Raw genomic sequence first — 11,715 nt, 5'->3', positions numbered from 1 at the left:
TTATTTTTAGCCATATTTCTATAAATCTATAAAAATATTGACGGTTTTATGACATTATTAAAAAGTGCTGTTAAATTAAATCATTGAATTTTCATTAAATTGTTAGATCAATAAATACAATAACTCTTTAATTATATTTTGATTGTTAAGTCATTTATTTTGATTTTTTTTATATTTATATACAAACAACACTGTAATATGAGATCTATTATAAAGATTATTGATAAATATATTTTCATTTTATGATTTCATTTTTTAAATATATATATATATATATCATATATATACAGTATATATAAATAAAATTGTCTTTTTTTGTTATTATTTGAAAAATGCCTAATTATTACAGTATTATCGAAACATTTGAAATCATTTGAAAAAACAAAATGATTATCGAAAGGTGAGCTAGGTTGTTTCTTAAATATATATATATATACAGTACATAATAAATAATAAACTTATATATCATTAAAAATCTAAAAGTATATTGTTATTGATAATCCAATTTTGCTAATAATTAAAAGTGAAAATTATTTTTTTTATATAATAAAAAGCTAGTAATATGTGGTTTGATCTCAAATTTTATCTGACATTTATTGTTACAAATTATTTGTTTGTTTGTAATGTTTTAGCGAAACGTTGTTACTGTCAGTGCCTTTAAAATACAATACAATATAATGTGTGAAATGAATCACATTTTAGTCATTCAATCGATTCTTAGCTCTCGTGAAGCAATGCTTTCCGACTTCACAGACAAATGTGTGAATAAAACTAGTGTTGTATTAATACATTCGGCGATAGTATTAAATGTAATAATAATTATTATTTTAGAAAAAATGATTATTTATTAATTAATTAAAAAATTAATTAATTGATAATAATTTATCGCAATTCAACTTTTTTTTTAATATTAAATACACATATCATATCTTTTTTATTACTTATTGGCTATATTTTTAACACTGTATTAAAAACTTAATTGCACTAAAAAATAGTAAATTCATATCTATAGTACAGTAGTAATAATAATAATTATTATTATTATTTATCAAATAATAAAAATTGCATAATTTTCAATTTATAATAAAAATCATCATCATCATACATGTACTATTTTACCCACTACAGTATTATTATTAATAATAATTACATAGCTTAATATAGTCAAACAAGTGTCCTAGTACAGTTTATAATTATTATTAATACATTGGAAGCCATGCAATGAATCATATTTGTTGAATGTGTGTAAATACAACACTAGTTTGACTGTCTATTACAATATGTATAGTACTATAAACCCAAACCCATCTCACATGTGAACCATTGAATAGCAATAATGATAACTAAATCCAACATTAATTGCAATCAAATGTTTGGTTTTGTTTTAAATTAATTGTCATTTTGTTTGAATTCAATCGTTTGATTCAATATTTATCACATTATCTGTCAATTTGTTTACAAATTGTTTTTCGATAACATTTCTTAACCAAAGAAAAGCAGATTTTTTAATAATAAATATATTTTTCGTCAACTTTTTTCTGTGCCGAAGAAGTGGCCAAACATTTTGTCATATATTTAATAACCGATTAACTTCTTGTACACCAAAACGAAATGGACAACAATAAGTTGATTGAGTTGTTTAAGGGAACAATTGATCCCAATCTGAGAGCCGACGCCGAGAAACACTTGGAACAGGTTTTTTGGATTTATCTCTGAATCTATTTATCTGATCATTGATTATGTTGTTTGTCGTCAATTAGGTCCACAAAATCATCGGATTTGTACCGTCGATACTTCAGGTTGTGATGGACAGTAACGTAGAAATGCCTGTCCGTCAGGCATCGGCCATCTATATGAAGAATCAGGTGGTAACCAATTGGGCCGATAAGCCGACGCCACCACCCGGACAACCAACCGGCCAAATGGTGTACTCCATCCATGAACAGGACAGAGGCGTTATCAGAGAACAGATAGTCGAAGCCATAGTGTTGGCTCCCGATCTCTTACGCGTTCATTTGGCCACTTGTGTCAATCATATGATTAAACATGATTTTCCCGGTCGTTGGGTTACAATTGTCGAGAAGATTGCCATCAGTTTGCAGACACCCGAACCCAACAGATGGATGGGAGCGCTGGTGGCTCTCTATCAGTTGGTCAAGAATTTTGAGTACAAGAATAATGAAGATCGGACACCATTACTGGAAGCCATGAAACTGTTGGCTCCCGTTGTTTATCAACTATTTGTTAATCTGATGCCCGATCCAAGTGAACAATCAGTACTTCTTCAGAAACAAATGTTGAAGATATTCTACGCTTTGGTTCAGTATTCTTTACCATTGAGTTTATTGACAAATGAAATCTTCACTCAATGGATGGAAATTTTTAGACAAATTGTCGACAGAGATGTTCCTCAAGATTTAAGTAATATAGACATTGATGAGCGGCCAGAGTTGGCCTGGTTTAAGGCCAAAAAATGGGCGGTTAGGATAATGACACGAGTTTTTGAACGATACGGTTCACCGGGAAATGTCCACAAAGAGTATAAGGCATTTGCCGATTGGTATATTAAAACTTTCTCACACGGAATCATTCAAGTGATGCTTAAGATCTTAGAACAATACGGTCATAAAGTCTATGTCCCGCCAAGAGTTATGCAACAGTCACTTAATTATCTGAATACAGCGTAAGTAATGAAAAAATAAGATTTAAAAATCAATTACCGGTAATTTATTTTTTAAAATTTAGTGTCAATCACGCCTTTACCTGGAAATTAATTAAAGCTCATATGACTATAATTGTTCAAAACATACTGTTCCCACTCATGTGCTATTCCGATGAAGACGAAGAACTTTGGTCGACTGATCCACAAGAATATATTCGAATCAAATTTGATGTCTTCGAAGATTATGTCAGTCCCATAGTAGCCGCTCAAACACTTTTGCACACCTGCTGTAAAAAGCGTAAAGAAATGCTTCAAAAATCGATGGGATTTGCCGTTCAAGTATTGAGTAATACTAACTCTGATCCGCGTATGAAAGACGGTGCTCTTTATATGGTTGGTGCGGTGGCAGACATTCTGCTCAAAAAAGATTTATACAAAGATCAGATGGAAAACATGATAGTGGCCTACGTGTTCCCTCAATTTCAATCACCTCACGGTTATCTAAGAGCCCGTGCCTGTTGGACACTTCACTACTTTCATGAAATACAGTTTACCAATGATGCCAACCTATACCAAGCTTTGTCTTATTTGCAAAATTGTTTGCTTACCGATAAAGACTTGCCGGTCAAAGTACAGGCAGCCATTTCGATGCAGGAAATGATATCATTTCAGGACAAATCAAAACAAATGATTGAACCAAATATAACACAAATAGCACTGGAATTGTTGAAAGTGATTCGTGACACAGAAAGCGAAGAGATGACTAATGTTATACAGAAAGTGGTTTGCATTTTCAGCGAACAATTGACACCGATTTGCGTACAAATGACTGAACACTTGGCCCACACATTAAGTCATGTGATTAATCCGAGCGCTGACGATGACGGCGAAGACAAAGCATTGACTGCAATGGGAATTCTCAACACAATTGATTCGATTCTAATTATGATGGAAGAACAGAAAGACATTATGGAAAAATTAGAACCAATTGTTATACAAATTATTGTTTCCATCTTTAATCAAGAATTAATGGAGTTATATGAAGAAGCATTCTCTTTGATTGCAACCATTACCACAAACACGATCTCTCTAAACATGTGGAAGATATTTGAGATGATGTACCAGATATTCAACAAAGACGGCTTCGATTACTTCACTGATATGATGCCATCGTTGCATAACTTTATAACCGTAGATCCCGATGCTTTCATTGGCAATTCAAATAATATATTAGCCATTTTCGAAATGAGTAAATCGATAATGAATTCAGAATCGGGCGAAGAGGCCGAATGTCACGCAGCAAAGCTCTTGGAGTGTATTATATTGCAGTTCAAGGGAAGGATAGACACTTGCATTCCTTCGTTTGTCGAATTGGCTATAACTCGGATGACTAGAAATATAGAAGCAGAAGATTTGAGGACAATTTGTCTTCAAGTGGTTATCGCCGCTCTATTTTATAACTCAGACCTAACGTTCCAGATCTTAGAGAAACTTCAAATGCCTAACTCTAATCAATCTCTAATCAATCATTTTATTAACAAATGGATTGCAGACACTCACTGTTTTGTCGGTCTTCACGACCGCAAGATGTGTGTTCTCGGTCTCTGTACTCTAATGAGTCTTGAAGTTAACAAAAGGCCACAAGCGCTCAACGATTTGGCCAATCAATTGATGCCATCATTATTACTATTGTTTGACGGTCTCAAAGAAGCGTATAAATCTAAAGCTGAAAATGAATACGAATCGGACACTGATTCTGATGCCGTTACTGATGATGACGAAGAAGGAGACGATGTGGAAGATTTAGATGACGATGAAGATAATGTCAGAGGTAATGATGGAAAAATTCGAGTACTGGTTAAACAATTCAATAAAAACTGTCCCTTTCCTGTCACATCAGCACATGTTATGGATGACGATAGAGATGAATCAGACATAGATGACGATGACGACGAAGATGATGACGACGATTTCGAATTGACTGCTTTAGAATCATATAAGACATCCATTGATTCGGATGACACACCCGATGATGAGTACATAATATTTAAAGAATTGCTCGAATCTATACAACAAAAGGATCCCAATTGGTATAGTATATTAATGTCACCACTTAATGGAAATCAACAAAAATCAATTCAAGAGATATACACTTTGGCTCTCCAGAGGAAAGCCGCTGCAGGTATAGACAGGCGTTAATTATTACTAATATATATTGTTTGATAAATACCAGTGAAGGAAATGTTTGTTTTCATTGATTATACATTTTTTGTTTTGTGTGACCAGAGTCTCGAAAGATAGAGAAGAGCGGCGGTTATATGTTTGCCAACGCCAACGTTCCGACCAGTTTTAACTTCGGTGGTACTCCCCTATCGTAACCATAGCTGACACCGATTTAGTTTTTTAATTACAATTTTTATTATTAAATTTAATTCAAAGTTATCTGCTCTTAAAAAATAAGCTATAAATTAAATACTGTATACGGAATACAGTATATATATATATAAATAATTTTGAATTGATTTTAACTCTTTAGAAATTACTGTTATTATATATATATATATTGCTTTGATAAACAATTTAATGAAATATGATTTAAAAATTAGGAAAAATATTTATATATTTTTATTTGACATTTGAATGAAATCGATAAAAGTGAAAATTGCCATTAAGTGATGATTTTAAAATAAAAAGATTAATCAATAATAATATCAGTTCATTAAAAACAATAAATTATATCTATTTAAGCAAATTATTTTGTATAATCGTATAAATTTTCACATATATTACTAATTAAGATTTTATTAACTATATTGCAAAATAATTACCGGTACCGGTAAGCCTAAATTGTGTCAAATACATAACCTATAAAATGTTAAATATTAATAAAAAATACTATTGTACTATAAGTTTTTATTTTACCAAAATGTATTTTCAACTGCAAAATCATTTGCAAGTTTAATATTCAATATTACCGGTAATAATAATAAAATATCAAATACAAAAATCATTTGAAATATAATTGTTTATTGAAGATATATAAAGAAAAAAACGTTTTATGATTTTTATATACAAATCGATGATAAATCACAAATAAAAGATATTTTCTAATATATATAAAATTAATTAAATAATTATTTCTATAATAAGCCCATCAATTTTCAACTTTTTTACTTAACTCATTCATTTAAAATATTTATTCAAAAGCTTTTGGTGTAATAATAATAAATCAATAATAATAAGACATTGATAGCTGTTATTGTCTTAAACATCTATCAAAATAAGTGTTGGCTATCTGTCCGCCGCCCATAGCTTTGCGCACATTTGACTCAAACAGTCGTCTATTAGTTTGAAGCACTTCTGCGGCCTCTTTATTCAACGGGTCTTCAGGATTGGGCTCCTATTATGTGTTAAACGTATAATTAGTACATTATTTTTTGCGTATAAGTCTATCATTAAATTATTATAGAATAAGTCGTAACTATAAATAGTCTATTAAAAAAAGATAGCTTTGTTTTAATGTGTAAGTTATTATACAATCATTTTTCAATAAAATTATTTCTATTACTATAGTATTGCGTAAATAATATGTAATAATAATAAAAAAAATGTGGAGATTATTGAAAATGTCTGTTAACTTAAATAAATACAAACATTTCAATCAACGATATATACAGTATATAAATAATGAGTTCTAAGTATTTTATGAACTTATTAATGCTTTTTTAATGTTAAAAATGATTAATTAGATTAAAATCAATATAATAAAGAAATAGAGAGAAAAATCAATACTCACTAAAAACAGATACTGTAATCCATAAACAATTGAATTAATGGTAAGAACCGGTTTCCAGTCTTCGCGTAGAATATTAAGACATACATTGCCCTCGAGATCAATGTTTGGGTGATAGACACGGGTCTCGCACTTGACTTTTGGTGGTTCGTGCGGATAGTTTTGGGACACTTTAAAACTAAATGAAAATTTTCCGCCCTTATAGAAACCCTGTCCACATAACAAATACAAATTATTTATACTACTAATCTATAAATAAGTTTTTTAAAAACTAAATTTACATTAAAATTATAGACAATTTCATATAAACTTTAATTTAATATATACAGCAATTTCAATGTCAATGTCATCAAATTAATGGCAGCATTGAATTCAATGCAATAATAAGAGATAAACTATAAAATATAAAACTATTATTAAGATTGACTTAAATCAATGACACATGAATTGCAATATCATCTTTAAATATAAAATACTGTAAATCATATATAAATTTAGTGATAATCGATGGCAAACAACATTGTAAACCAACCTCATCGGGACAGATGATGATCTTGAAGTTTAAGAGATCTCCTTCTGGATCGGGAACCATAACACAGTTCTTCGGTAATGTTAACTCATTTATATCTGTATTGAAATTAAACAAAAAATACATTACATATGGATTAGAAATATAAAATACCAATCGATTGATTGGCTTAATAGTGTTGATGGCGATTGTCGTCGTCGTCATCGGTGGTTAAAAAAAATAAAAATAACAATACCTTTAGTGATGCGAATCTGTGCGGCAGTATTGCGACGGCTTTGCGACGACTGGTTCTGTTGATTAGCCGTCTGTCCCTTCAATGAAAACAATTTAATCATCGCTTAAATCTTCGGCTAATTTTTATAATCTTCTTCTTCTTGTTGTTGTTGTTGTTCTTCGTTGTTGTTGTGATCACAACTGCAATGAACTGCAAACGGATTGTCGACTCAATTGATGTCAACAACAACTACAACACTATTTGTTTAACTATAATATAATGTCAACAAATGTGACAACAATTCAATCGATTATTATTTTGTTATTGAATTGAATTTTTTAAAAATTCAATTAAGACTTAAATTTGTCGACAATTTTTTGTATTCAATTCAATGTCTTATAATATTAAACACCAAAAAATAGAGTTCAATACTAACAGTACAGTCAATGCTGTGACACAAAGCTTAACACAATATAACTAATTATTAATACATTGAAGTCATGTATTAATTCAATGAACACACTATGAATAGTATTCAAAATATAAATTACGTCTACAAATGATAAAGTGTTTTACAATTGATTTGTCTGTAAAAGGGATGAAATTTTTAAAAACATTATTTATTTTTCCTATTTTCTATCAAACATACGATTTACAGCTGTTTATTAAAACTATTTATTTAAATGTTATAACTTTAATAAAGTTAAAAATTATTAGTTATTTAACAAATTTTGTTAATTAAAATTAATAATTTCAATCAATTTTTTAATTTTTCTAATGCAATAAAAAAAACTTATTATTATTTATGTGAATCACAAATATATTTTTAATTAATTTTTTCTATTACTATACTTTTTTGTGTCACTAATTTCAGTCATCAATAGATGTCAGCAAAACAGTGTTGAGTCAAACAGTCAAACATATAGTTAATGATTATTACAAAAGTTATGGTATTTTTTTGGTAATTAATAGTATTATTATTATTGTATTATTACTATAAACTAAACAAAAGGGTTTAGAAAATAGCTGTAAATAGAGTAACAAAATGAATGATTGAATGAATTTTGTTTAGTATTTGTTGTTTTCATTGAAAGAAATTATTTTTTATTTGATTTTTTTTCATATAATTTTTGTTTCTATACTTTTAGTTAAATATTTTTATTATAAATAATTAAAATATTAATAATAAGAGATAACTAAATGTTTTTCAAATGATAACAACCATTGAGTGTGACATCAATTGTAAGACAACTCCTCACATGTCTTGTGATGTCTGAAGTGACGACACGATCGACGGACTAATAAAACAAATGATTAATTGAAACGCCGTTTCAACAGCTGATCCATACAATTCTTCAGTTGATTTTTTTGTTTGTTTTTAATTTAATATAATTTATTTGTTTTGTTTTATTTTGTTATTTATTATAAATGTTTTGTTTTATTGATGTATTGTTTTGTTGACAATTAAATTAATATTAATAATAAAGTTATTTGAAGAAAGTGTTTGACTGATTGATGTCTCGACAAGTGGTTAACATTAACGGAACGGACGAAGAAATGGCAACAACTGAGTCAATGGTGACGAAGATGTCGCTCAACTCGGAGATGATTCGCTACGAAGAGATTGATACAGAAATGCTCGACAAATCGGGTGATGAATCGGAACCTAACACTCGTCAGTGGCCACAGACGGCACACGACTGGGAGGGCTATAAGTTTGGTCAACTTGTCTACGACGACGGCACTCAAACCTACTTCTGGTTTGTTGTCTTTTACTTGACTTTGACTTAGTATTGATTGATTGGTTAATTGGTCTTAAAATTACTGATTGTTTAACAGGAGAGCTCATACCCTAACCGTACTATTTTTCATGTCTTGCGGACTCTTTTATGTTGCCTTTTTTGAACCCGTCTCTGAAGATACCAATTATAATATCAAACGGTAAATAATGACAAACAGTTTTATGGTGTGATTGGTTGTCAACCAATTGGTGTTTGATTTTTATTTGATTATTATTTGTAAATAATTATTTTTTAGTGGTATCATCGCATTTGTCTTAGTCTTCATCCTCATGGGTGTCACACAAATACCCGACGGACCGTTCCGTCGTCCACATCCAGGTGTGAATTAATTGATTTTTTGTTTTGTTTATTTAAGAGTGAATCCATTTACAAATGATAATTAGAGTTTGTTTACTAAATTGTGTTTATTTAAACAACTAATCTATTATTTAAGATATTTATTACATTTATTTTTTTGACATACATTTTTAATTTGTAAACATTTTTATTAGAAAAGTAGTGGTAATCATGAATTAAATAAATATTACTGTATTATGGTTTGTATCAAAACTTTATGAAACAATTTGCTATATCATTAAAAATAATATTAAAAAGTGATTAAAACTAATGAATATATTCTATACTATTTAGCTCTTTGGCGATTCGTGTTCAGCGTATCAATTGTCTATGAGTTGGCACTTATTTTTATATTATTCCAGGTATTATATAAAACTTATTAAAATTAAATTATTATTAATAAATTGTTGATAAAAAAATAATTATAATATAGACTCCAAATGATGCCCGAAAACTTTTGAAACATATCGATCCTAATCTTGGAGTGCCTTTAGAAGAGAGGGATTATGGGGGTAATTGTGCGCTCTATGATCCCAATGTAACCGATGATCCATTTCACAACATTTGGGTGCGTTTGATATACATTTTAGTTTAATGTATAATAATTTTTAATGTTTATTACTTTTATCTACAATTTCTCAATGAAACAAATATTTAATTATCCAATACTTTAATTGACAAACATATGTTTAGTATTGGCTAAATTTTTTTGTTTGAAAAATAATGACAAAAGTAAAAAACATGATTAAAAATTAAATATATATTAAACAAAAGTACACTTTTTAAATAATTAAATAATTTAATAAACAATTGAATATATAGGACAAATGTGATGTCTTTATTCCGGCACATTTCTTTGGCTGGTGGGTTAAGGCTAGTTATAATGAATTTATCGATTATATTATATATTTTTAATAACATATATTTTTGTATTATTATTATTATTATTATTTAGACATTAATAGTCCGCGATTGGTGGCTCTGTACGGTAATGAGTATAATGTTTGAATTACTTGAGTACTCATTAGAGCATCAGTTGCCCAACTTTTCCGAGTGCTGGTGGGATCACGTAAGTGACAATCAGTTTAATTTCAAATAGTAATAATTTGTTAATAATAAGTTATATTTGTTTTTACAAAAAGTGGATTTTAGATGCAATTCTCTGCAATGGATTTGGCATTTTTTGCGGAATGAAGACATTGACTTATTTGCAAATGAAACCATACAATTGGCGGGGACTGTGGGATATTCCGACCTACCGGGGCAAATTGAAACGTATTGTTGCACAGTTTGGTCCACACAGTTGGATACAATTTGATTGGAGGCCGACATCCAGTTTGGATCGTTGGATATCTGTATTGCTCATCACATTTGTTGTATGTATTTGTTTGACTCATTCATTGATTAATCAAAATATCCGTAAAATTCAAATACAAAAAGCTGACTGATTTTTCAGGCTTTGGTCGCAGAGCTTAACACATTTTATCTGAAATTTGTCTTATGGTTAGAACCGCCACATTATCTCAATTCATTGCGCTTATGGCTTCTAGTCTTTGTGGGCGCCGTTTCTTTAAGAGAATCATTTCAATATTTAGACGATCCGTAAGTTAATTACCGTATTTTTTTTAGTTTAAGTTAAACAATAGTATTATTTTTATTATATTGTCTATGGATTCAGTAATTGCAAGAAGTTTGGTCGTCAATCATGGGTTATATTATCGATAATTACGACCGAATTCCTAATTATAGCCAAATTTGATTGGAATGTCATTACAAAACCACTTCCTAAGCATGTCTTCTGGTTTTGGGTCGGCGGCGCTCTTCTGCTACTTTTGTGGACAATTTGGAACTTTTTCTTGAGAAGAGTTACCAAAATTTTGTATAAAAATAGTGATTTACAAGAATCACAGCAATCGTCGAAAAATAATGTAAAACCTAATCAATCAAAAAAAGTAACGATAACTACCGGTAAACTGACCAATGGATCGGTAGCTGACAAACAAAGTAATCAATTAAATCAAAAAAAGAGAAAATAACATAAAAATGTTATATATTTTTCTTATTACACTTAACTTTGAAGACTTACTTTTATATTTTATGATAAGACTACACATTCATATCGTATGTTTCCTTACGGTAATAATTTTTATAAACATTTTTGTATAAAATAAACAGCAATGGATTATATACTGTATATTTTAATAACAGTATTAGGCATACAATTAGTGCTCAATTTTATGATTTACCGGTCGGTACCTTAAATAGACTAAAATATTAGTAAAATAATTAATTTCCTATACATTTGTGACCAACTTTTTCATCAATAGTTTAGGTTTTTATACTTTTGATAAAAACATTTCTTAACTATTTTTCATACCA

The 11,715-nt window shown here is 29.3% G+C and overlaps 3 protein-coding genes across 5 annotated transcripts; 2 read left to right on the top strand and 1 right to left on the bottom strand.

Annotated features, from left to right (window-relative positions):
* The first annotated feature begins 1,217 nt into the window (after window positions 1-1,217).
* On the top strand, window positions 1,218-5,144 carry LOC128962547 (importin-7-like). 2 transcript variants are annotated; one of them, XM_054308923.1, is made up of 5 exons: window positions 1,219-1,695; window positions 1,761-2,683; window positions 2,746-4,493; window positions 4,563-4,844; window positions 4,949-5,144. In XM_054308923.1, the coding sequence occupies exons 1-5, from the start codon at window positions 1,612-1,614 to the stop codon at window positions 5,038-5,040; spliced, it is 3,129 nt and encodes a 1,042-aa protein (XP_054164898.1). In that variant the 5' UTR covers window positions 1,219-1,611; the 3' UTR covers window positions 5,041-5,144. The 2 variants fall into 2 exon arrangements, with proteins under 2 accessions (XP_054164897.1, XP_054164898.1); XM_054308922.1 differs by having other exon boundaries at window positions 1,218-1,695; window positions 2,746-4,844.
* Window positions 5,145-5,816: 672 nt separating this feature from the next.
* On the bottom strand, window positions 5,817-7,684 carry LOC128962555 (NEDD8-conjugating enzyme Ubc12-like). Its single transcript, XM_054308938.1, has 4 exons — window positions 7,220-7,684; window positions 6,988-7,082; window positions 6,459-6,665; window positions 5,817-6,062 (listed from the first exon to the last, which is right to left on the bottom strand). The coding sequence occupies exons 1-4, from the start codon at window positions 7,317-7,319 to the stop codon at window positions 5,919-5,921; spliced, it is 546 nt and encodes a 181-aa protein (XP_054164913.1). The 5' UTR covers window positions 7,320-7,684; the 3' UTR covers window positions 5,817-5,918.
* A 729-nt stretch (window positions 7,685-8,413) lies between these two features.
* Window positions 8,414-11,671, top strand: LOC128962552 (phosphatidylserine synthase 2-like). 2 transcript variants are annotated; one of them, XM_054308934.1, is made up of 11 exons: window positions 8,414-8,568; window positions 8,696-8,958; window positions 9,038-9,139; window positions 9,236-9,318; window positions 9,631-9,698; window positions 9,770-9,904; window positions 10,159-10,209; window positions 10,292-10,405; window positions 10,479-10,712; window positions 10,793-10,938; window positions 11,015-11,671. In XM_054308934.1, the coding sequence occupies exons 2-11, from the start codon at window positions 8,714-8,716 to the stop codon at window positions 11,370-11,372; spliced, it is 1,536 nt and encodes a 511-aa protein (XP_054164909.1). In that variant the 5' UTR covers window positions 8,414-8,568; window positions 8,696-8,713; the 3' UTR covers window positions 11,373-11,671. The 2 variants fall into 2 exon arrangements, with proteins under 2 accessions (XP_054164909.1, XP_054164908.1); XM_054308933.1 differs by having other exon boundaries at window positions 8,414-8,958.
* The last annotated feature ends 44 nt before the right edge of the window (window positions 11,672-11,715 follow it).

The sequence above is a fragment of the Oppia nitens genome, unplaced genomic scaffold (assembly GCF_028296485.1).
Source record: "Oppia nitens isolate AA-2021 unplaced genomic scaffold, nextdenovo-longstitch-racon4-pilon3 scaffold6_pilon_pilon_pilon, whole genome shotgun sequence".
NCBI lineage: Eukaryota > Metazoa > Arthropoda > Arachnida > Sarcoptiformes > Oppiidae > Oppia > Oppia nitens.
Note: the sequence above shows the minus strand (reverse complement) of the source record. Positions and strands in the feature narration are given on the sequence as shown.

Coding starts and splice junctions, on each gene's coding strand:
- LOC128962547 (XM_054308922.1), top strand. CDS start 1,612: ATGGACAACAATAAGTTGATTGAGTTGTTTAAGGGAACAATTGATCCC. Junction 2,684..2,745: donor CTTAATTATCTGAATACAGC/GTAAGTAATGAA, acceptor TTTAAAATTTAG/TGTCAATCACGCCTTTACCT. Junction 4,845..4,948: donor CCAGAGGAAAGCCGCTGCAG/GTATAGACAGGC, acceptor TTGTGTGACCAG/AGTCTCGAAAGATAGAGAAG.
- LOC128962555 (XM_054308938.1), bottom strand. CDS start 7,319: ATGATTAAATTGTTTTCATTGAAGGGACAGACGGCTAATCAACAGAAC. Junction 6,666..6,987: donor TCATCATCTGTCCCGATGAG/GTTGGTTTACAA, acceptor TTATGTGGACAG/GGTTTCTATAAGGGCGGAAA. Junction 6,063..6,458: donor GATTACAGTATCTGTTTTTA/GTGAGTATTGAT, acceptor AACACATAATAG/GAGCCCAATCCTGAAGACCC.
- LOC128962552 (XM_054308934.1), top strand. CDS start 8,714: ATGTCTCGACAAGTGGTTAACATTAACGGAACGGACGAAGAAATGGCA. Junction 10,210..10,291: donor TCTTTGGCTGGTGGGTTAAG/GCTAGTTATAAT, acceptor ATTATTATTTAG/ACATTAATAGTCCGCGATTG. Junction 10,939..11,014: donor TTTCAATATTTAGACGATCC/GTAAGTTAATTA, acceptor CTATGGATTCAG/TAATTGCAAGAAGTTTGGTC.